At 46.2% G+C, this 24,623-nt stretch overlaps 2 protein-coding genes across 7 annotated transcripts; one reads left to right on the top strand and one right to left on the bottom strand.

Annotated features, from left to right (window-relative positions):
* The first annotated feature begins 269 nt into the window (after positions 1–269).
* On the top strand, positions 270–3,491 carry BBLN (bublin coiled coil protein). Of its 2 annotated transcripts, none has more exon segments than NM_001164354.1 (2): positions 270–397; positions 2,409–3,491. In NM_001164354.1, coding segments are annotated over 2 exon segments (282 nt in total). In that variant the 5' UTR covers positions 270–309; the 3' UTR covers positions 2,603–3,491.
* Positions 3,492–3,864: 373 nt separating this feature from the next.
* CIZ1 (CDKN1A interacting zinc finger protein 1) lies at positions 3,865–23,147 on the bottom strand. Of its 5 annotated transcripts, none has more exons than XM_012578308.5 (17): positions 22,854–23,147; positions 22,397–22,530; positions 20,391–20,506; positions 17,746–17,912; positions 16,656–16,791; positions 15,686–15,746; positions 12,771–12,850; positions 12,324–12,403; positions 11,201–11,383; positions 10,747–10,877; positions 10,255–10,339; positions 9,598–9,711; positions 9,086–9,265; positions 8,442–8,511; positions 7,232–7,353; positions 4,368–4,578; positions 3,865–4,283 (listed from the first exon to the last, which is right to left on the bottom strand). In XM_012578308.5, the coding sequence occupies exons 1-17, from the start codon at positions 23,130–23,132 to the stop codon at positions 4,006–4,008; spliced, it is 2,427 nt and encodes an 808-aa protein (XP_012433762.5). In that variant the 5' UTR covers positions 23,133–23,147; the 3' UTR covers positions 3,865–4,005. The 5 variants fall into 5 exon arrangements, with proteins under 5 accessions (XP_012433762.5, XP_072792855.1, XP_072792854.1 ...); XM_072936754.1 differs by having other exon boundaries at positions 4,379–4,578; XM_072936753.1 differs by having other exon boundaries at positions 4,368–4,515.
* Positions 23,148–24,623: the final 1,476 nt, after the last annotated feature.

The following is a 24,623-nucleotide window of genomic DNA, read 5'->3' as shown; positions in this document are numbered from 1 at the left end:
CCCTAAGTGGGGGAGTTCGGGAGGACCTGAGGACATTGAGAAGGGCAAGGACACAGCCTAGCGCTGGGCAGGCGTTTGGGAAAAATCCCCGAGGAACGGGGAACGTGGCGCTGACCGCCGGGGCAGCCCCTGCCCAGCGCTGCTCGCCGCGCCCGCCCGCGCGTCTGCGCCCCGCGCCCTCCGCGCTAACCACAGAGTTGGCCGCGGCGCCAGCCTGCGTGACGCGCAAGGCGCCCTGCCCTCCCATTGGCTGAAGGCCCCGCGCGTGCGCAGGCGCGCCGTGCCGGAGGTGCGGGCGGGCGCGGCGGGATGGCGGGGCCCAACGGAGACCCGCACGTGTTGGGCGGCGGCACCGGCGACGAGGGCGACGAGGGCGGGGACACCTTCGAGGAGGAAGGTGCGTGCGGGAGAGCGGGGCCGCCATCGCGGAGGGGATCTCGTGGCGCAGGATGGCCTGGCCTGATCCCCCTGGGCTGCGGGTGGCAGAGCGCAGGTGTGTCCAGATGTGCTCAGGTGTGCCCAGATGTTCTGATGGGAGCGGTGCCCAATGCCAGCGATGCACCCACTGCACGCCAGTGGGGCTGAGGGGCTGCAGGGTTTGATTCCCACCCAGCCGTGGGGCACAGAGCTCTTGCGTGTTGCCCTGGGATGGATTTTTTTCTTCTGTGAAAAAAATATTTTGTGCCTTTGCTGATGTATGGGCTGCGGATATCAGGAAAGAGGATGTTCAGGTTTCGAAATCACAGGGCAGATCATGTGGGCAGATCTGGGAGAAGTAGTTATGCATTAATGCAGCTTGGCAAATTCCACCCTGGAAAAGCTTGGGGTGTTTCTGCAGTGCCTGGGTATACCGTTTCTGTGCTGCCCTGTCCGGTTAGAACCAGCCCATGGAGAAGGTGAGACGACAACAGAGCACTAATGTGGACGTAGAGGTCACTCTTAAAACTGGATTTCTTTCAGAGTAAGCACTTTGCTACTCTTCTGTTGAAAAGGGCAGAGCTGGGTTCTGCTGTTTCCCAAAACATTCTGTTTCCAGATGAGACCCACACAGGTGATTTTAGGAGTTACGTCTGGGATCTAGCTGCAGTGACAGGACAATAATTTCTGCCCTGAAACACCCCAGGAGCTTTCACTGCTTTGCATCTTCACAGTGATTTGTATTTCATATTTTTTGAAGAGCTAAGAGATATATTGGATGTGATGGAGAAAGTCACTAAATTTGATCTACATCCTAACTAACTGGGCTTTGTGTGCAGTAGCTGGTCATAAAGGGCAGCAGCTGTTTCCTGGTCTAGTGGGGCTGAGGCTATGGATCCTTTCCTTGATCTCAAGTAGGAAACCTTATTTTTGTCAACTATTCTTGTAAGAATGTAGAGGAGTTAATGCAATTGCCATACTCCTGCTCAGCATTTCCAATAGGGACAGATATGTTTCCACAAAAATCCACCAAGCTTGCAACTAACAGAAAACAATGAAATAAAAGGTTTTTGCAGCTTATTTTTAAATTTTTTTTTTTTTTTTTCATTTCCCAAAGCTGCAGAAATTATATAACCTTCATCTGAGTTTTAGGCATGGAGAAAATTAAGCTTCTGCTGTGATGAAAGGCTTCTTGCCAAGCTGATGAACGTCCCTTGCCAGAAGTAGTTACCATGTCTGCTGGGATCTGCTCACCATTTCACTGGAATATGGTGCATCAAATTGAAGAGCTGTAACTCATGTACCTTGAAAAATGCTGATAGTTTGAGAAATACTGATATCTGGCCACCTTTTTGGAAAGCATGTATTTGTGGGATTGATTTTTAAATGCAGGAACACCATCAGCGCTCCTGTTCGTAATGCCACCTCTATGTAAACCTACAAGGCCAAACTTTTATTAATGAGCTCAAATGCAACATTACACAATTCTCCAAAGAACTAAAGGCTGCAACACTCTGAACAGCTCCAAAGTGGTTATTAGAAAAGAAGGATAATTATTTTTTAATGAAACTTCTTAGCTATTAATAATGCAAATTACTTCAATATTTAAATATTCACAGTTATTTTTAAAGCTGCTGGAAATGGCAGTGCCTGGACCTGGTGTGCTGTGGCACCAGGACACCCTGGCAAGGCCTGTGGCTGCCTGTTTGTGTGTGAGATCTGAGGCTGTCAGATGTGCCCACAATGGGTTTGGACTGCCCAGGTACCTTGCCTTAGATCTTGTTGGCAGTGTTTTAGCTTCTCATTGGCCTAATTTGATCAGGGAACACAGTACATGCAGGATTCAGTTGTATTTTAGTTCACCCACCCTGGGGCAAGTAAGACACAGCCAAAATGCTCGCAGGCATGTTTTGCCAGAGCTCTCGCTGCCTGCTCTGAGTGCAGTGACTTTGTGCTTACATTGTTCAGTCTCTCATTTCCCTTGCTTTTAGAATATGCAGCAATAAACTCCATGCTGGACCAGATCAACTCCTGCTTGGATCACCTGGAGGAGAAGAATGATCACCTCCACATCTGCTTGAAGGAACTGCTGGAGTCCAACCGCCAGACCCGGCTGGAGTTCCAGCAGCAGAGCAAGCAGCTGAACACAGGAGCTGATGTGCAGGGATCCCAGCCTCCTGCCTAGGGTCTGACCACACACTCTCAGCTGGTGTTGCTAAGTGAACAAACAGTTCCTGGTCACCAATTTAATGTAAAACTTGAATAGCAGAGGTGCCTCATGTCAGTTACTTGTTCCTTTCTGTATTTGTATTCATCTCCATGTTGTGTTTTCCTTTAGCTGTGAGACAGATGCAGAAGCACAAGGGTGTGTGTAGGGGAGCTGGGTCTTTCTGCTTCCCAGCATGAGCCTGGCACTCACATTTGGTTAAAGCTGGTTGTAGGAAACCTGAGCCCATGCAGGTAGTTTGCAGGCAGGCCCTCTTCACAGAGTGGAAAAATTATCTCTGCTCTCTTTTCCTTAAATCCAAGCAAGAAGCATTATGGCTCTTAACCCTTTGGCAGGGGCTGTTCTGACTGCAGGCTTGTCCCTAAAGTGTAACTCTGATGACAGCCCTGCAGAGGGAGGCTCTTAAAGCTGCTGCCTTCAAGCTACAGCTTCTCCCTTAGTCACATTAACTGTGACGTACAAAATACTGGCATATGGTTCCAGATCACTGAACACTTCCACTGCACTCCAAGCAGATAAAACAAGCTGCCAGGGTGATATATCTGACCGTTGTAACTGGGAGCTGCCCCACTCCTTCAGCTGCCATTAAGGACCAAGGTGTGGAGAGGCAGAGCAGCCTGGTTAGCCCCACCACAGCATCAGCAATAGAGAGCAGCGTGTGCTCTGTACATTCTGACAAGGCACGAGAGATCTGGTCTGTACTTTGTGATCTTGTCAGCATGTCCTAGAGCCAGCACTTTTGAAGCAAGTCTTACTGTTCTACTTATGTAGAGTTAAAGGAGTTTTTTGGAAAGTTAAAGAGGTTATTTAAAAGAAATCTGTTTTATTAAAATCAGTTTGAAACAAACTTTGTTCCTGAGAGTCTTCACTATGAGAACAGATTGGATTAAGCCTTGTAGTATTAACAAAGGACCAAGGTGCATGTTTTTGCCTAGTTTAGGACTTGTCCAAGACTGCTTGTCCAACAGTGTGTCTTAGAAAGAAAAGTGTTCTGAGAAGCAGAATTCAGCAGAGTCTCCCAAGAGATAAACATTTTCTCTGCCTGGAAAGGAAATGAGAGGAACTACAAAGAATTCTTAAGTCTGCATCCATCACTCCGTGCAGTTTGTGCCCTATGGAAATCCCATTACCATCTTCTTTCAGGTTCAACAATCCAAGCCTCAGTCTTTCCACGTAACTGCTGTATCCCAACTGTACAAGTAATGAGCAACACTATCCTGTATTAGACACGCTAAAGCCAGGCTTATTTATTCTTAAAATAAAAACAGCGGTAAAGTTGAAGGTTTTGCTCTATTAAAAGACTCAGAAAATAAACATTTCCAGCAAATATCATATGTAAAGGGCTCTCCTTTAAGGCCACTCTATCTGGGTTTGCGCCTGGAAGAGCGTCTGCACCCAGCAGAGGCGAGACCGGCTGTCTCACCTTTGGCGAGGGAGGAAGGCTCTGCTGCTGCCTCCTGCTGTCCTAAGCCGCCTCCACTCCCTGGATCCTGGTGGTCATCTGTGCCTGCCCTCTGCCTGGCTGTGTTGGCTTCTTCCTCGCGTCCCAGTGACTCCCCTACGGTGTGGCTCTCCTCAGAGAACAGGCAGTCGGCACTAGTGGCAGTGGACTTGTTCTGTTCCTGTAGATTTTCTTCTTCTACAACCATGATACCACACACATCATCAGTCACACTGGCCAGGCTCTTGCCCTCTGGCCTAGAGGTGGCCAGCTCACCCTTACCCTCCAGAGACCTTGAAGTTTGTTCTTGCAGGGCTGACAGCTCTGTGCCCTCCTTATCTATCCCAGGATCATCATTCATCTTCTTGCTGGTATGTGCTGTTGTAGCAAGAGGCTGTTTTGGATCATCCAGCAATTGGGAGCTGGAGCCCTGGGAATGCAAAGGAGCCTCGGGGTAGGCAGTTGTGGCACGATGCCTTGCTGCCTTGTATCTCTGCAAATACAAACAAAGCAGTGTGAGAGAGAAGCCCAGCTCAGCTCCTGTCACTGCAGCAAAGCAGCAGCTGGTCCAGGAACACCTGTACAAAACCAGTGGTGAGTGGCAGGGGCAGAAGTGATCTCAGCAGCTCCTGGCCTGGCTGCTGAGGCTCTCAACAGAGAAGGGTCAGCTCCTGTGAGGAAAAGTTATATTAAAAACTGAAGTCCCTCTCACATTACTTAATGCTGAGCGAGTGCATGGCAGACCTGTGGTTCCTGAGACAGAAATAATGACCTGGCAACTGTTAATCTCAGTCACACTCAGGACTCTGTAGATGTAACAATGCAAGTGACAGCTACTGGCAGGACACATACCCTGGGCATGTGAGGCTCTGCAGAGTCCTCAGCTACTGGTGTGATTTAATGTTTATCAGCCAAAGCAAGGCTTAAGCTGAAAGCTTGGTAGTTCTTCACTCTTTTGATACAATCTGCATGGTCAGTGGAACTGTTGACAGGAAGGCTCTGATATCATATCCATTATATCTCGTTACAAGTCACTGGGGTTTTCCACAGAGTAAAGGTAAGCATATCATCAGTAAAATGACTCACTTGCACTCACTATCATGATGAATCAGTAGGGGTCTGTAAAGAGATTAAAATGGCTACTATGCATGTTCCAGATTGGATTTCAGGAAGCAACTCACTGCAGCTAGCTAGCACATAGCAGGAACCCAGTCTTCAATGCCCAGACAGATCATGACCTAAAGGAACAAACTGAAGTTCACTCTTTCCCACAGCAGTTCCCTTCATAATAAACTCCCTTTCTGCTGCCTGCTGGAGGGTTCCTTGAACTGGCACTAGCATTACACCTGACAATTTAAGGAAACAATTTCGAGCACAATGCCTTTCACCAGTCTGAAATGTGAAATTACAGCACATCTGACAGGGCAGCTTTACATTGTAATTCAGTTAATCACTGCAGGCTTGTTCTTCCTCTGATCACAAATTGTGGGATATGAACAGTATCACATCACATTGGAATTGGATCAGTCGAGTCATACTGTACCCAAACCTAAGCAGGTGCAGGCATGCAAACTGGTGTCCAGAGTGATGCTGTAAATTGTCTCAACAGCACACAGTTCTCTGCTTTGAAACACTCTGCTGAGAATACCACAGCAACTGGCAGTGATTTAAGTCACATTGTGACAACCCCAAGGCACCCAGGCAGCCAAGAATAATAATCTGCCTGCAGACATGTAAGTCTGGACTCTTCTCATGAACTCCCCAGGTCATTCTGGCATGCATTTGAAGAGCATCTGATTTCAGCTCTAAGTGGGCCAAAAGAGTGACATAAGTGACTGCTGATGCAGTTTCACTCTATGGTGATCTAAAACAAGCCAGGAAAGCAGCAAATCCAATTCCTTCATTCCTGAAATGACTAGCTGCAGGAGTGGGAGAGGATGAGCAACCATGAAGGAACAGCTGTGGTCTCCTCCCCTTCCAAATCCGCTGCTCTGAATGCTGGCAGAATTCTAAAGCATTCCACGCCTTCCTGGAGGCAGTGATAGCTGACTGGGAATAGTTTCTTCTGTCTGAGGACTAGAAAAAAACCATGAGGTTTTGGGGGGTTAGGGGTGTGTGTATATGTGTTTGGGTTTTTTATAAAACATTATTTAAAAAGGGGGTAAGGAAGCACAGCAGTTTTTGAGACTAGATTGTGGGTGCAGGCAGAGGGCCAAGTCGATGTGGGAGCCTCCCTCTTTGCCAAGGACAGGGAATAGTGCTCTCCCATACAGGAGGGCCCAGGCAGTTGTCATGGGATAGGGCAGAAACAGTGCAAGTCCTGTGTACCCTCCACAAGCACTAATCCAGGCCCCTTACCCCCTGGCAAGTCAACAAGGACAGAACAATGGAGGCAGATTCCAGGCCAGCCCAGTAGGAAAAGCTTTAGATATGAAAGCAGCAAGGGGCAATACGGCTTCTTTAGGTGGAGCCAGAAAAGCAAAGGAACAGCATCAGTTTGCAGAGCTTTGTGCTAAGGAGTTTCTAGGAAAGGGTAGCAGACAGAGAGAGAGAGACAGACAGACAGACTTCCTCTTGCAGGCTGACCCTGGGGACAAACGGAGTCTCACCAGCTTGTAGATTCTATCACATAAAGAGTCTGTAATGTTAAATTTTCAGGTTTCTAAGGTATCTGATATCCAGGCCTCTTCCTGGATGAATCACGCCCACACTTTCGGCTAAAGGAGCTGTTCTTGCAGTATCACACCTGGAGATGCATATACACCAGCTTTCTTTACATGGAACAGCCTCTCTCTCCTGCTCAATCCCACCTTGACCAACTTGTAATCTAACAGAGAAGAGGCCTAGACTAAATGACAGACTCCACAGGTTCAGCAAACAGAGCGGACACTCTGAGGAAGATTCCCAGCCAGAAACAGGCAAAAAGATGACAGCAGCAGTAGCTGGGAAGCAGGACTTGACTGGTTTTAGATCTACAAGGGCCAAGGGAGACAAAGACAGAGCACACCAGGAGAAAGCTACAGCATAATGGACACCAAGGATGATGGAAATGAGCTGGAGACAAGACAGCTGATGTGGTGGATTCACTGGAGAGACACGCATGGGGGTAACAAATGCCAGGCCATGCAATCGCCAAAGGGTCTAACCTGAAAGTTCTCAAAATGCATCAGGGACTTGCAGTGTGCGAGCCGGGCAGCGGAGTCGCTATGGTAGAATTTGTGACACAGCCTGCAGAGGTAACCTGCGACGGGGACCAGAAAATCCAGGCCTGCGAAACGGGAGGGGAAGGGAAATCACAGATCACATTGAACGGAACTCAAATAATGAAAGCATGTTAAAAGAGAAGGGGGATGGGAGTAAAGAAGGAGAGGTGGAAAAGCTTTGCTTCTGTTAATCAGGGATTTGCAAGATGACTTGCTGAATATCTTGTCTTACCATGGAATGGCTGTGGTTGATATTCAGAGAGAAATCTGGCTGCCAGAGCAAAGAAACTACACAGAGCGTTAAGGGGGGAAAAAGGGAGCAAAGAATACAATGGAAAACTACAGAGAACATGTGATCTAATGTAATGGGATCAAACCAAGCAGAAGACAGCAGGCGCGCAAGAGGAACACGCAGAGAACATTCACAGCATGAATCATTATTCCATCTGCCACACGATAGTGGAAGGTTACAGCGATATGGAAGATTCGTGTAAACAGAGCTCTCCTTGGGCACAAAACAGCCTCTGCAGAGCTGCCCTCCTCAAACACGAGTGGCCGTTAGGGGTTTGAAGTCAGTCGCTTACAGGGTGGGGACCAGACACAGCCATCTGGAGGAACCACTGCCCACCAGGCCAGCAGCACGGCTGAGGAACTGCTCGGTACAGCGTGGGGGTTCTGAAGCGGAGGAAACATGCACAGTTTGGGTCTAGCAGAGTTTGATACTGTCAGTGATGCTCAGTATCTCTCTGCAAGCTGCATTTCTGTTTGAAAGCATTCCAATCAATATGCTTTCCGACTCCATCTTTCCAGAGCATCCCTCATTTGCTACCTACTTTCTTCAGTACTCCTGCCCTGCTTGTTCCATGTCCTACCTTAGAAATGTGTCTGGCTATCATCCTTCTTCAAAGCAAAAGGCAGTTGACAAACATCAATCACATCCTCATGTTTTATCACACAGTAATAAAGAAACATCCTGCTTTCAGGAGAGGTTCTTCTCCAGGCAGCAGTGATCTGCACCAGTCCAATGCAGATGCTGGAGCATCACAGCCCAAGAAGTCATTATAACAGTAGGTAGAGACCATCCTCTCCTACAGATAGAGCATGTGGCTAGAGAAGGCTCTGTGGCCCTTTGTGCTTAACTCTGCTTGCTTACCATAGGCTGTGTCTGGACAATACTTCTCACTTCCTTCGTAATCCTCCAAAGACACTTCCTTCAGCCCAGTCTGGAAACCGAAAGAACATTAGTGCCTACTGTATCTGTGGCAATTGTCAGGCTCTTGCATTTTTCTGGTAAGCTTGGGAGCAAAACAGAAGATTCACATACCAGTGACAGAGTTGCACAGCCTCTGATCAGGGGCAGATGCAAACCCCAATGTCAGCAGACCACTTCATTACAAGGGTTAAAATCACCCCTTGCACTCCAAGCCTGAAGGAGCATAGCCATGTACCTCCTTCTTGGTAACTGCTCTCTACTAGGAATGTATTTGTCAAGATAAGCCTCTACACATTTGCTATCAGACCCAGCTACTGCTGGGCTGTTCAAAGAGACTATGCTTAATGTCTGAAGACAGCAGAAGCTGTACAGCCCAGCAAAAACACCATGTATCCCAAACACACTGCCTGATTCTCTTCTGCATCACCCTCTTCTCTGGAAGAACCCTAGAATCCCACCCTACTGCTGTGCAAGACTGAGCAGACTTTTGAAAGCCTGAGCTCAGCCAGCCAAGACCAACTAAGTCAGAGAATCCCACAGCAGATTCTCAGACAGGTCATTCCTTCTTCTGTTGTACAGCATACCTGCTTGGCAGCAGAATCCTCATTCTCCATCAGCACTACATCATGGTCTTCCTCCTCACCAGCTCCTCCCTCCTCCTCCTCCTCTTCCTCATCATCATCTTCAAAACAGCCAACAGCATCCACAGTGATCAACTCCTCTGAATCTTCTGGGCTCCCCAACTCCTTCTCTCCCAACCTAACCTGTAAGGTGCAGAAAAGAAAGATTAGATCAACTTTGCACTCGCCATTTAACCAAGGAAGAGCCCAGACTCAGGACAGATTGTATGTGATGAACAGAAGGGACTGAAAGAGGGGCATAAAGCTCTCTTAGACACATCCAACATCTTCTCCCTTTTTCACTCAACTTCTTTCAGCAGTAACTGAAGTTCAGCAAAAGATGAAAACTAAAACACGGCTGGAAGAAGTGCACATCTTCCTTTCAGCCCTGCAGTAGTCAGGGAAGCAGAAAGTTATTCTGCTCTACAGTGTAGGTGCCTCCAGATGTGCACAGCTCTCCACCCAGGCAATATTACCTCTTTGGCTTTCTGTTTGTGCTCAGGGGACTTCATATGCTCCACAAACTTGCGAGGGGTCTTGAAATGGCGGCTGCAGACAGTGCAGAAAGGACGAAGTGAGCGTTTGGCCAGCTAAGGAAAGAGAGACAATTCTGTAAGTCACAAGAGGCACTGCTTGGAGGAATGTAGATGAATCTTGAAACAAAGTCAGTCCCACATCCTGGGAGACCACACAGAAAATAGTCTTTTCAGCAAAAAGATGAAAAACATGCAGAGCAAAATTAAGTGTGCCTTAAAATAGGTGTTCTGTCACTTCCCTAAAAGTCAATAAACATGCTGGCCTGCCTGAAGTTTAGCTTAAAGAGGCTGCCCACCAACTCCTCCATTCAATTGATTAGGTGAGTATGGTAAGTAGTATTTCTTAAGAACACTCAAGAATTACAGATTAGAGGTGCCTCAGGCCATACAGACACATCAGGACAACTGGAAGCTCCAACAATGCCAGAGGCAGGAGGTAGCACTGCATTGCCCTTAGGGAAGGAGTTATTGGTAGAACTAATATGCACCCCTCCACTTCAGTCACGGCTCCTTTGATGCTTGGGGAGCAGGAGATGCTTCTATTTAATCCCCAGACAAAAGGTGAGTGCAAAATGAAGTCCAAGCTATGGCTGTTACCTTGTGCTCCTGGGTCCTGCGATGTTTGATGAGGTCCCCGGTGAAATGCACCTGACACGTGTTACACCACCGCTGCTGGGTCTCTCTGAAGTGACAGCAGAGCTTTAAGTCACACCTTTTTCATTCTCCACGGAATACTGCAGGTAGCAATCTGTTCCTAACATTGTTTTCTTCACAACTCCTATCTTTACAAGCCTGAATTTATCTTCTCTCCTTCTCACCCACTTACAGGTTGCTTTAGATTGTGCTGACAGAAATACACCAGATAAAACAGGTCTCCTACTTAACTACTGTATTAAAAACTACACAGGTCAAAGTCAACTCTGGTATCCTTCAGCAACATAGAAAGTTGCCTGAAGGAAATTAAGGCCCTTGAAACCAGAGGGGATTTGTAGCTTACCTTAAACTGAGAGGCACCCTGGTGCAGTGAAAAATTTTAGAACCCATGTAGGGCCACTCAGATTGAATTTTCTACTGCAGACCAACACTTACCCATCTTTTCCTGCTAGTACTTTCTGCTGTTTCACCATGGGCAATAGTGAAACAAAACAAACATTGCTCATGTGCTGAATCTCCCCAAGTCGCTGCTGGTGCTGAATTCCAGCCATGTGGGATTGGAAATTCTGAAAGAGAGGTTAGGAGAAAAATCCTTTAAATGTATCCAAAACATAGAAAATCATAGGTATGAGCTATGCTTTCCTTTCTTTTGATGCTGTTTAACAATGAAATATAAAAGCTTAAGAGCATGGCTGCCTGTTGATCCACCCACATTCTCTCTCTAGCAGGTTGCTTGCCAGCTCTCAGGAGAGGTTTATTTTATCTGCATGCTTGTCATCGTTTCTTATGTTCTCTATTCCTAAAACATGAGCCCTTGCTAACAAGAGATCAGCCATCTAATTCCCATCTCTTGACCACCTGGATCCCTGTCAGACCCGTGCATTTTTACCTGCTGACTGCAGCAATTGGTCTTGCAGATGTAACAGTAGAATTTAAGGACCGATTCCGGGTTGGGATCAGCTGTGCCCACGTCACAGGCCCAGTGCCCTGGTTTCAGAGCTGTTGTACTGATAGCTCTGCTCTCACTGCTCTGCTGAATAGTCACTTTCAGTGAACCTCCAGAGCTCAACACCTGTCAAAAGAAGGAGTCAACATTAAGTTCAATCCCTCAGTAGAATAAAAATTACACCTGCTTTTTGTATGTCACCTAGGCTCTTTACCCTTTAGGAAAATGCACTTAAGCTTGAACCCACAGGAGGCTGATCAGGACTCTCATACACACTCCTCCCCCCAAAGCTGCTAAATCAGCGATCCCTGTGTCACAGCACCAGCCCTATTAGCACAGATGGTTGTTTCTGCAGCCTCTGCAGCCACTGTATGATGCCTCTGGGGACTGGAGCCACAAACAATTGTTGCTAAGGGACACAGTCAGCTCATGTTTCTCCACAGCAAAACTAAAGCCTACTCAGCACAACACCTGATGGGAGTCAGGAACTCAGACATGGGCAGGATGATACATTTGATCACATCAAAAAATGTCTCCAATTATGGACGACTGTCAAGTGTGATTCACACCTGAGGTTAAATCTTTCTCTGCTCACAGCTTTACACAGCCTAAGGTCCTGATTTACCATCCAGCATGGGGGCCACGTATTTCATACAAAAGACTCTCAGGCTGCATCTTTTAACACCACCTGAATCTTTTTACACTTGCTCTTTAGCAATATGAAAGATGCATTTAGCTATGGCCCTCCCCACACAGAGTTTTAAGTAACCCTTTCAATTTAGCTTTCCATCTTTCCAGCTGAATACAAAAATCTTAATGAACGCCCCATCCATAGGCAGCAGTAGGTAAGGAACAGGCCAGCAAAGCTACAAAAGCAGCAAGTCAGAGCAGACTGTGCACTAATTGCAGACATATTATGCCTTATTGCCAGGGACAACAGCTTACAGCAGGAGACAGAGCTCCAGACGTGGGTGCCAGCTGGTTCCCAGTGGCAACGGGCTTCTCCAGGATGGAGGGGGAGGTTGTATGTTCTGCACCACCCCTGCATGGAGCCGTGTCTGCTCACCTCAGGAGCCTTCGGTTCCTCAGAGAATTTCCTCTCTCTGGAGAGATCTTCAGCTGTGTACTCCCTTGCATTGTCTGTACCTAAGAAGGGAGAGTCCTTTTAGCAGTCTTAAATCAAAACAGCAATGACAGGAAAAACAGAGCAGCAGGTGAGTGAAGTCAGGGAGCTTTCCTCACAGCACTGCTGGCCATAAGCCAGTTCACAAACCTTTCTCCTTATCCTTAATAATTAAGACAGAAACATCTAATCATTTGCCTTTGGCAGGTAACAGATACTAGGGGATACAGTTTTTATTTGGTTCCTAGATTTTATCCTCCTTTCTCCATCCTGTACAACTGGGGGAAGAACATTTCTGTAGACCCATGGGACCTACAGAACTGCACCTACTGGGTGCAGTTCCAACAAGGAGTGGCCTAAAAGTTCAAATCACAGGGTTCAGCAACTCACCATCAGCTTGGACATGGGTGCATGAGACTTCTGCTTTCTTGCTGTCTGTGGCATCCTCTAACGCAGACTCCCCAGTCACACTTCAAGGATATCAAGAAAAGTACCTTAACTGCCATGTTACAGACAAAAGTTTCAAAAGGCACACCAAGGCACACACTGGGGTCTAAGCTACCACACTCTCCACTAAACTCCTAAATCAATAAGCTACTGGAAGTGGTATTTCAGGCAAGAATTTGACAGAAATAAATATGTAATGTAATGTAGAGTGGGTGTTCTAGAATGGATTCTGAAAGAGCAGCTAAGTAATCTGGACAAAAAGGTTACAACTAATTTTTTGGTTAGCTGCCCTCTCCTACAAGAAGCCTGAAGGGAGTTAAGTTCATACAAGAAATATTCTTAGTAAGAGCTCTGAGAGCTCTCTCTTGTCGTGACTGGCGACCTGTAGGGAAATTGCAACACCTGGACAGTGCTTCTGGTTGCTCTGTGCATGAGAGAAGAGACCTATCAGAACTGAAGGAGTTCTCCATGGTGCCTTTACAGGGATTTCACCCAGCTGCCTGCTCTTCATACCAATCATGTTTCATTTCAGAGTCCCTACAGCTCTGCTTGTGGGGGAAGCGAAACTCTACAAGATGCAAATCTAAAAGGCCTTGCTTTTAGTGATCTGCTAAGGAGAAAAGCACTCCTGAGGGGACTATTGAGAATAAATGTCTGACTTCCAGAGGGCACAAAGTGTTCTCTGCAGTCTCTTTCTACATCCCCCATTTTTCTGTCAGGACTAACTTTCCACTGTGACTTGACTGTCTGCTCTGAGCGTGGCTCAAATTCCCACCTGCTGGTGTCCTTCTGCCAAGAGGGAGCAGCACCTTCTGCACAGGCAGGACAGGCGATAGCGCAGGTACCGCATCCCGTTATCCGAACGCACGCACACCGCATAATTTATCGGATTGATAAGTGATAACGGGACTGGGTTACACGGCTATAAATATGCAGCAGGGTTTGGGCACTGCAAACTCGAATTAAACAAGAGTGACTGGCATTAACATTATTTGTCAGCTGCTGCCAGCAGGCTCAATGCTAACGGTACCACACACAGATGGTGCCAGCACTCAGGGCGAGGGTTTGCAGCCTGAACTGGAAACCTAAGGAGCAATCTAAGGGAGCAAAAGCCACCACGAGCATGATTTAAAGAGGAAATGGTATTCTATGGATACTTGTCATGCCATGCTGTAAGTGGGTGTTCAAGGAGGATTTGAAGATGATGAGTGCTTTCTGCACTGGAATGAGGATGTTGTTCCAGGTGTACAGATGGTACATAGGAGCAAAGGCAGAAGTGGGAAAAACCTGAAATGAAGAAGGAGGCTGGTATTTCTGGCTAAAGGGAAATAGAACAATGAAGCATGAAACACAATTTTATTACATAGATGGGGGGGGGAATGCCCTTCTCATCTGTGAAGGACAGTATGAGAAAAGTAAATTTTTTTCACAGATCGTTCATCTGTTCATTGGAAGATACTAGAAACACTTGAAAAAAAAAAAAAAGGTAAGGAATAATCTATTCTAGGTAAATACCAGCCATAATATATGCATCAAATATGGCAGTCCCGAACTGCAGCTTAGGAAATAATTTTCTTAATAGCTGGCTTGCTGCAGTGAGAGCTGTCATTCCTCAGACTTGATTCTTGTTTACAGTGCGTGTAACAGGACTTTGATTAATACCCTGCTAAATATTAATGTAATTAAAATTAAATTAGCTTTGGCAAACAGATTAACAAAGCATGCACTCAAATGTATTCAACCTAGCTTTAATTGAATTTATTCACTTTCTTGCTAATCAGAGTCCATAACTCACGATGGTCCCTGAGCACACAATATTTACCACTCTTTAATGTTTTACTTTGATGTTTGGATATTACCTTGATAATGTAATCCTGGAATATTCCCCCTAAAGCTATTCATTAATCTGTAATCTACAGATGGGAAACAGCGAGGTGAGGAAACTTGTCCAAAAGCAGGCAGTGAATGCCTGACAGGGAAGGTAAGAGGACCCAGGAGTCCTGACTCATCCTTGTTAACATATGCTGGAGAATTCTTAAGTCAGTGCCTACAGAAATCTGTATTCACTCCTTCCTCTTCTCCCTCCACACCAGCCAAGGGTGACAGCTCTGGGAGAGGAGCAGCCCGGTGCAGATGGCAGTGGGAACCCTGCGAGGTGCCTTCCCACTAGATGGCAATGCAGCCCTGCCTGTCCCTGCCGCACCCTCGGGAGGCCGGGAGAGCCGGGACGGCCCGCCAAGGCAGCCTGCCGCGCATCCCTGGGGGATAATAGGATTGCCTTTGTCTATTTTTACCCAACAGACACAGATACCGGCAAGGCAACCTCTGCAGAAGGGATACAGAACTCAGTGCTCATGGATACAGGGATACTCAATGCTTGGATACTAGGGAGTATTGATTCACTTTATAATTTCTCAAAATAAATTACCCTCCTGTACACCTACTGTAACCTAATATATTCCAAGGCTTTCTTTTCCATTTCTGCTCATTTCACTTTTTTGACATTTAGAGAAGAAACTTACAGAAATACACCAGAATAGAAAAGAACCTCTGTGCTTCTTACAGGAATCCTTGCAGAAGAATACAGGAGCAAACCCTGCTTTGTTGCACATCTAGAGGAGCTGCATCTCTCATTTTTCATTCTCATAATTGGATCACCCCTAGCAGAGACCCCACAACACCCAGTATCTCAGCAAGCACCACAATATTTTCTGAAGCAAGCTGTTCACAAGCATCTGAAATACCTCTTACATGCTAGACATCAGGCCAATAGAGTATACAGCCCTAATTATTAGAAAATAAAATGAGACAATAATTCTAAACTCAGTAACTATCTCAATACCCCATTCAATAAATACCTCTTCAGTCTTTTTGCTGCAGGCTCAGTGTTCAACACAGACTCTGCTGGAGTTCTTGGCTCTGCAGGAACACAGAAGGAGATCTCCTTAGCAAAACAGACCACGCCACCTTGAGTGTGTTCCATATCTAAATGGCAAATGCTAATGAGGCTCTGTTAGAGCAAATAATACTAAATACTTGCTTATTCTGAATTTATGAGCTGCTCTGACAAGGTTAGATAATAACCTCAAATATTTGAGCTTTATTGCAATGTCACTGCATGAGGTGTTGCCCAAAAAAAAAAAGAAATCTATGTTCATATCTACTAGGTGGGTCTCAGTCCTGTACCTAAGTGACAAGAACCATGAACATGGGAACCTTAATATAAGCCAAGGTGGCACATCTACCTGACAGCAACCAGTTAATAAGACAGTTTTCACTGCTGCATATTCCCTGGTCACAACCTTATCAAAGCCTGCAGTTTTAAATCGTGCACTCTTCAGTCAGAAATGACATTCCCACATCTGTGTTGTATCTGAATCAAGATATTCAGTGCTTGCAGTTTCTGTTTTGACAGGGACTTTCAACTCATCTTTTTCTTAGCTGATTCTAACTGGTTCTGCTTGATGTGTTTGGCTGCATGAGATGTTGACTTCAGCATGGGTAAGGCAATGCAGAAGCTTTAATTTCAGACCAGTTTTCTTTCTTCCCCCCCCCCATCTTAAACAGAATTCAGTGTCAAAGGGACTTCTGAGTGGCTTCCATCTGAGAGAGAAATGGAGCAGGCTCATAAAAAAAAATAAATTCACATAAAAGTGGTACATGAAGCACATAGCAGAGGGCAATCACAAGCAGTTCAAGTATTTACAATTAGAGAGAAACATAGCTGATTAAGCCTAAAATCATCTCCGGTTTTGCTGCAGGACTAGTCAAGATAAGTTTATCATATTTGCAAGCAGTTGTTTCACTGTTTTACAGGCTCCCCCTTACCTGTGAATGGTGAGGAATTGTTCTGCTCTGACCCTGCTTGCATTCCCTCTGGAATTTCCATTTTCTCATCACCTTGTGTCTGAGATGAAGAACCAGGATCTAGTTCCCGCTTCCTGTCAGGAACTCTCTGGAAGTCCTGCAATGGGCAGAGAGTCACTGCCATCTCTTAGTTCTAACACAAACTGCCTTAAGAACCAGAGTTTTACTGTGGGTCAGGAACAGGTAATCCAGTGATAATGGAAAGGAATAGACGGTTCACAATGGACTGCCCTGCCTAAGGCAAGCTTACATGGTCAAAGAGAGCAAGGTATTTCAGTTCCTCAGGGAGACAGGAGTGTCCCCAGCGCTTTAAACAGCAGCTGTAGGAAATTCATCTGCTTGCAGAGGGTAGGATCATGCTAGGGAAACTCTGGCAAGAGCTGCATGGGCAGGGAAAAGGATACTACAAAATAATCCCCCTTCTTTTGACTCTGGAGGACAGTGTGAGTTTACCTTATCCACCACATCTTTTTGACAGAATGGGATGAAATGTGACAAAACTAATCTAAGAGGAGGCAAGCAGCAGTCAACCCAAGAACCATTTCCAGGATACAAAAGAGGTCTTAATGACAGAAAGTGAGAAAGGTTTTCACAAAACAAGAATTGTAGATTTTACAAAATCCACAAGGACAAATATGAGTCTGATCTTAAAAAGTGGGAGAACAGCCCAAAGAGGCAGTGTTCATAGTAGGGGCAAGTTGTTTGAGAACAACAAACTGCTTTGGAACAGCAAAGCACTTAGCCAGGATTTCTTCTGTTGTAATTACTTTTAAGCTGATACTTCTAAAGGCTCCTTTTATATCCTGGGTTTAAACCGTTCTATCATGGAGAATTCCCTCTCTTGGGCAAGTAGTGACAAGAAATCTTTGCACCACAAAAGCCTTTGGGATGGAATGATTTCTGCATTTCTGTGTCAGCAGCACGGCACAAAACATTATTTTCTTTGTAAGGCTCTCTCCCTTCTCCTTTGTACTCCGCCTACTATACACTCAACAACTGCAAGTGCAAAAGGAGCACAAAGCTCCCCAGCAGCTGGAAACCACAATCCCACCTTGCGAAAGGTCCGGTTCTGCCGCTGGAATGGGAGGCCGGGGAAGCCCAGCCGAGTTGGCTTTAAGGAGACCCCAACAGGTGGTGGTCCCAGGAGGGAATGTCTCGTAGCCTGAGGGAAGAACTGCTGCAGTGCTGGTGCTGTCATGTTAAATCCACGCAGGTTTCCTATAAATGCAAACACAGCATTTCACCACCCTGTGGTGCGCAAAGGAGAGAGAAAAATCTTCCACCTGAATAAGCAGCAGGTAGAGGGGAAGGGCTCCTCTACACATGACCCTGTCCTTTATTGTGCACTGCATAGGTGTTCTGTGCTCTACCCCCTTCAGCACACAGAATTATTTGATGTGATTGCAACCATTACTATGGATCAAGCTATTTAATTATAATTGTCACTCCAGGCAAAGATCATTAGAGCAATTATTTGATCTGAGCACATTAGTGCTTGTGTTTGCAACAAACAAGGTCTCGTTTTACAAAAACTCTCTGCAAAAAAAGGAAAATTCACCCCACATTTGTGCAGCTGACTGCCCACACCACAGCTTGGAGCTCTTTAAAACAAGCCAGTAACAGCATTTCATTTAAAACACCACCAAACTTCAAAAAAAAAAAAAAAAAAACCCACAGTCCTCTCTGCCACCTGGTTGTCATGCAAGCTCAACATGTCAGCCTCAACTCTGACACTTGAGACTCTGCCATTTCCAATTATAATGCCCTGCTTTCTGAACAGTTCAGCATCCACAGACTATTAACCAAGTGTCAAAAATTTATTCTGAAGACAGTTCTTGTCACCCCCATTTCAGGGGTGAGGGAATGGAGGGGCCCAGATGCCTCAGCTATACCCTCAGAAACCATCCATCATTCAGGGAACCTGGACTTAAATTGCCATTTTTTCTCTCTCACTTGAATTACTGCATACTCCAGCCTTTTAGCAGCTGTCAAAACAGGGCAGCAAAGTTTGGAAACAGGCACCCAACATCTGAAAAGCCAAGCTGCACTCTTAAAAGCCTGCAACACAATAGGAAGTACTCCCTATGTTTGTCTGCAAAAGCAATCTAATCTATTATTACTTCTCATATATAATCCCTTACTGCAAAAGGGCATAGCTATACTAAAAAAAAAAAAAATAACACAAGAAATCATCCTCTGCTCAAGGTCTGATACCCTTAAAGAACCACACATCTGCTTCAATTTGAAGTATTTATCTTTTCCTATTCCCACTGCTGAAGCTACACACAGCCAATGAATTATTTATGCTGATGCTTCCCAGGGAGAGAAATGGCACAGCATCAGATATTCTTACATGTAACCCAAACCTGAATGGCCAAAAAATTCATATCACTAAAAAGGGCCACATGGACATTGGCAACCATATTCCATGTTACCTGCAGCTACCTGAGCTAGGTGATCGAGAGAAGTCACAACTCCTTGGGGAGGTGAAGAGGAACAACACTAAGACAAAATGCATGTAAAGTGTTCATTAACATATCTTATTCTGCTCTATCTAATTAGCCCCAGGTCCTTGGCACAGTATTTAAATACAACTTCTCAATAAAAGATTCAGGGAAAAACGTCAGCTGACTGCAAATGTATCTAGAAGGAGCATGACTGACTGAAGGCTGGAGTCACAATTTTTTCTGACAACAATGTATGTACACCAGTCTCAGAGCATGGCTTGTCCTTTCTCACTGTCACTTTCCCTTCAACCTTAGAGAGAGATCTGTGGAGAGCCACTGGAGTCACTAGAGAGCCCTCTCGTTAAATGGGCAAGAGAGAACAAAAGGAGAGTTAACGACATGCAGAATAAATCTTTTGTCTTCACATCTGGTCGTGATTCACAGGCAAGGTAGAAATTGCAGGCATTAATCTAGACTAGGTACTTGAAAACTATCCCAGGTACTGATTTTCTGTGTTGAAAAGAACTGTCAGATTAAGATATGAGCAAAAAATAAAAACATATATTTATTCCTATTATCTTTACATTAGTAATACTATTATTAAGGCAGCTTCATAAATTTGCTTTGAAAACACAAAAAGAAACTGAAAATCCACTTGTGGAAACACAATAACAGAAAGGCAGAGATACTGCCCACCATAGAAATTACAGTCATTTCAGGGAATCAAAATTTCACAATACAATTGACACCCAAACCATCTTCTACCTTAATATACTGTATTTGTTTGTACTGCACTAACTTTGTACAAAGACAAGAATCTACTGCAAACAAGGTTAGTGTGTATGTAACAGATAATTAAATAAATGGTCTTAACCTTGTAACCAAGAAAGACAAAGAAATAATCAAAATCTCAGTATTTTATCTAAATATATGGATGAAAAAATACTTGCTCTATCAAGCCTAAAAGGGAAGGCATGCATTTAGTATCTAACCTGATACCTCCTAGTGCTATTCCCAGTTTTGAACAGTTGGGCACATGTGATTTTCAACAACTGAAGAACCTCTGTTCTGAGGACTACAGACTAATTTAAAGAGAAGATGGGAGGAAAAAAAAAAAAAGACGACAACAAGCAGAACTGCCAAGGACAAGAACTGCACTGGTTCAGCAGGAAATAGCCATGGTATGGTTTCAGTCCAAGAGGATGATTAAATAACTCCAGTAAGTAAGCGTTTCCCATAACGACAGTACCTTGCATCTGCTGCATGAGTAAGGCCCGCTGAAGCATAGGATTGGCATTGAGCAGCGATGGCTGATTTGTTGCCCGTAAGCTCAGCATCTGTTGCTGCTGCGGCGGCGGCAAACCCCTGGAAAAGAAGGTATCAATCATGAAAACCCAATTGAAACTGTACCCTTCTATTCCAGGCACCCAGCAAGCATAAAACAGAGGGGCAAACAGCTGAAAGGCTGATATACATGCATGAAAAGGCACCGTGCACCGGTACTGTATCCTCTTTCCTCCACTCTCCTGGAATTTCCAAAGCTGACAGATTGTCTATCAAAGAATTTGAGGTCAGAGACAACTCCTTAGCACCAAGCCCACACAGAGCCTCCTAAGCAGCATAAAAAAAGCCCAGGAGCTGACTGCGGTTCTACAGAATTATGCAGCACCCATCAGGAGAAATGAGTGATCTAGATCAGCAGCTACATTTAACACGACAACAAAAAAGTTCTAAAAAACAGGGAGTTTTCGCAGTAGCTTAGAGCTCATTCTCCCAAAATCAACACCTCCCACACGGAGCCAGACAGGTCAGAACTGTCAATGGTGCCCCCTAACTGCAAGAACCAGATGGAAAAATAAAAGCACGGCCTTCATATTTAAAACACGAGGAGGAAGAAGCAGCAGGGAAGAACTCTCCAGTTCTAAGGAGGGTGGAGCAGATGCGAGAGAAAAGTCTGAGGAAACTGGCAGGCACTTCTTCAGGCGATTGCAAGGTCAGGCCCACCTCTATGCACGCTGCTGACACAGCTAAATCTGTCAGAGCTGAAGAGAGGTACAAACACGGATCGAAATATCCACCCTGACAAAAAAACCCAACTCCTTTAACAGATTCACAGCAGCTCATCTTCACATTTGCTGCTCTAGATTGTTCCAGTCTCTGAGCTATTTATACCACAAAACCCATACTTTTATAGGTGCAAGATGCAGCCGTGTTATCTAGCAGTCAGCCCCTTACTGGCATTTTAAGAGCAGCTTTTTTTATAGTATAAAACATATAAAAATGGTAAAAAGATTTGCAGGTTCCTATTTCTAGTAAAACAGAAAGATTCCCACGCTTACCTCAGAGACAAATGCCTTATAAGGATAAAGTAATACAGTAATTCCTTAAATAACAAATTAAATTTGTTCCTAAATTCACATCCCATTGCTTTGAATTTGCAAAAAATATGGCTTTAAAGGTAATAGTAACTGCAAATAAATGCATTATTTTGGAGAATTTGTGTTGGTTCCACAAGTCTCAGCTCATCGGGGACAACTGCTCCTATTTAAGTTGTTTCACATCTTGCATTTTTTCGGAAAACCGTGCTTATTTTCTGGCAAATGTTCTTTCTCCTTTCACAAACAAAACACAATTTTCTCCATCCTCTCCCTGCCCCACCGTGCTCAGCCACAGCCTTAGCGCTGGTGCCACTGCAAAAACAAGTTCAATCATCGCACCCACACCAGCAGACCCAGCCAGAGAAAGCAAATAAATAAACAGCTCAAGTTCAACAATAAAACAATAAAGTGCTCATGTCTGCTGAGGGTGGCTGTGCTGAGCGTTGTGTTTCTGCAGGAGAAGGCGTTTTCCCCGAGCCCCGGCTGCCCTGCCCGCCCTGAGGGGCGACGCTCGGCTCGGAGCACCCACCCACCGCCCCTACACGGACTGCCCGGGTCACCCACGGGCTCTCGGGGACTCCAGCGCCGGACGGCGGACAGGGATCTCCGGAGCGCTGAGGGGACGCGGCCAAAGACCCCAGAGGGGCCGCCGCCCTCCCTCCCACACCCCCGGCCCCCTCGGTGCCTCCAGGCTCTGCCCCGACCGAGGCCCGCGCCCCCCAACCCCCGCCCGCCTCCCTTTGTCGCCTTCCCCACCGGGGGAGGGCAGCCCCGCACCAGCCCCGCCGCGGCGAGCAAGGACGGAGCGCAGGGAGGCGGAGGAGAGCGGTCCCCCGGGACAGGCCCCGGATCCCCGGCCTCGCGTAGCGACGCTTACCGGCCTCCCTGCTGCGCCGGAGGGTGGTGATGGTGCTGCTGCTGCTGCTGCTGGAGGAGGTGCTGGAGCTGCAGCAGCTGCTGCTGGAACTGCTGCTGGTTGAACATGTCTGGGGAGCCCCGAGCGAGGCGAGCCTGAGACAAAATACGGGAGGGCGAGGGAGGCACCGGCTGCGGGGCTGGCGCGTATCAGCCCAGCAGCCATTGAGCAGAGGAGCCGCCGCCGCTGCCGCCCATTCATTCACTGAGCCGAACCCCCCCTGCCGCCTCCTCCTTTCCCCCGGGGTCATCGCAAGCGGCAGCCTGTGGAAGAGGTTTCCAAACCCCACCTCCCAAAACCCGCTCCCACCCTCCCCTGCCCGCGGCGCCCGCAGCCCGTCCCGCTCCCCGCGGCGGGGCCGCGCCGGGACCCGCAGCCGCTTCCCGTCCCTTCGCCTCCTCGCCCCGCCGACACTCACGGCGCAGCCCGCGGCGATCACCGCTCCCCGCCCGCCGCCTCCATCTTCCCGCCGGGCACAGCCAGCACCTGCCCGGCCCCGCTCCCCGGCCCAGCCCCGGCGGGAGGCAGCGCCTTGGGCAGGGCTGTAGGACACGGCCGCCCCCGCGGGGCTGGGGATCACCCCGGAGCCTCCTCTCAGGTCGCCCCAGCCCGCAGCGCCTCCATCCCTCATTCCCCGCGCAGAGGCGGCATTGAAGTCCCCTGTCCCTCGAGAGGGCTGGGAGGGAATGGACACCATCTGCCCAGGGCTGGGCAGGGAATAAACTGCTGTACAGGAGCAGCAGATGGCATCCAACAGCGTGGGTTTTCTGCTCTTTGTTTGTTTGTTTGGGGTTTTTTCCGGTTGGTTTTTTTTTTTTTTTTTTTTTTTTTTTTTTTTTTTTTAGTAGTCCAGGGGAATCTCTGGTAACACCGAGAAGATGGGAAAAAAACCCAAAGAAGCCAAAGCAGCCTATGGCAATTTGCTGTGGTCACATCTTGGCAAGCCTATTATGAGAACCTGGAAGAAAACCAACAGGGACTTTTGCAATATTGCTTTATGCTGTAGACTGAGATGACTTCTCTAGCAGGTCCATCCCCCCCTCCCCCCCCCTTTTTTTTTTTTTTGTTTGTTGGTTTGGTTGGTTTGTTTTGGGATTTTTTGGCAGGGGATGGGTTTGCAGCAAAACCTTTCCTGCACGGCCTGTTTTCCATAGCAAAATTAATCTTAAGCGCTTTCAGTACACACAAGCTCTCTATGAAAATATACTGTGACTATCACTTTTTTCTTATGCTAAACCTCAGAAGGATCAAGATGCATCTCTGATCCTTGCTATTCCAAAGAATCCATCCTGAAATAATTTACTTTATAGTCTTTTTATTCATGCCGGTAAAGATTACTTGATTCATAAAGTCCTTGGAATTGATTTTTACCTGAAAGCATTATAAGCTGAACACAGACAGTTACTGGTGATATACAGTTATGATTAGTAATTTTAAATGCAGCAGCATATGTTGATTTTTCCTTTGGTCCTTTCTATACCATCCTGATTTTCTAATCTTGAATTTGGAGATTATCATCTGTATTAATCAATGAGGGGCTCTGCTCTGTTCATGTCCAGAGCCCTTTATGGCTGTCTGCACACAGAGAAAATGATTTCCTGTTAGGCATGAAAACTTAAATGTCATCCTAGGGAACATACACATGGAGAAAAAAACCATGCATGGAGTCTTTTAAAAATAATTTTGCATAGTTCATCCTCTGCTGTAATTGTGCTGCTAGAGCAGCCACTGGCCTGGCTGCTTTGCAGCAGTGGGGTGAGGGTTAATCCTACAATCCCAGTACATAAATTAGCCAGACCTGGGAAAGGCAGAATTCAGGTTGTATAGATAAATGTAAATCTGAAATTGATGTCCTCTGTTCTTAATTCTACAACTAAAATTCTTGTAAGTATTCTTTGTATGTTACATTTGGAAATCTACAAATTGCCATACTAATGGAATATGCAAGTAACTAAGTTTATTCACTGTTAGATTTTATGTTCTGACATAGTCTAGAGGCTGCCCTCATAGACTGGGCTTTTCTCTCTGAGGCCCTACATACAAATCATTAAATAAACAACATTTTTGAATTTATAAATAGTCCATAGGTCTACTGCCTTGAACACAAATCTGGACACTAAATCTGGATTTAGTCCTGTGCCTGTACAACACAAGACAGGATTATGGCTATAGGAAGCAAAAAAAGACA

The sequence above is a fragment of the Taeniopygia guttata genome, chromosome 17, assembly GCF_048771995.1.
Source record: "Taeniopygia guttata chromosome 17, bTaeGut7.mat, whole genome shotgun sequence".
Taxonomy (NCBI): domain Eukaryota; kingdom Metazoa; phylum Chordata; class Aves; order Passeriformes; family Estrildidae; genus Taeniopygia; species Taeniopygia guttata.
This window is presented reverse-complemented; position numbering and strand designations above follow the sequence as displayed.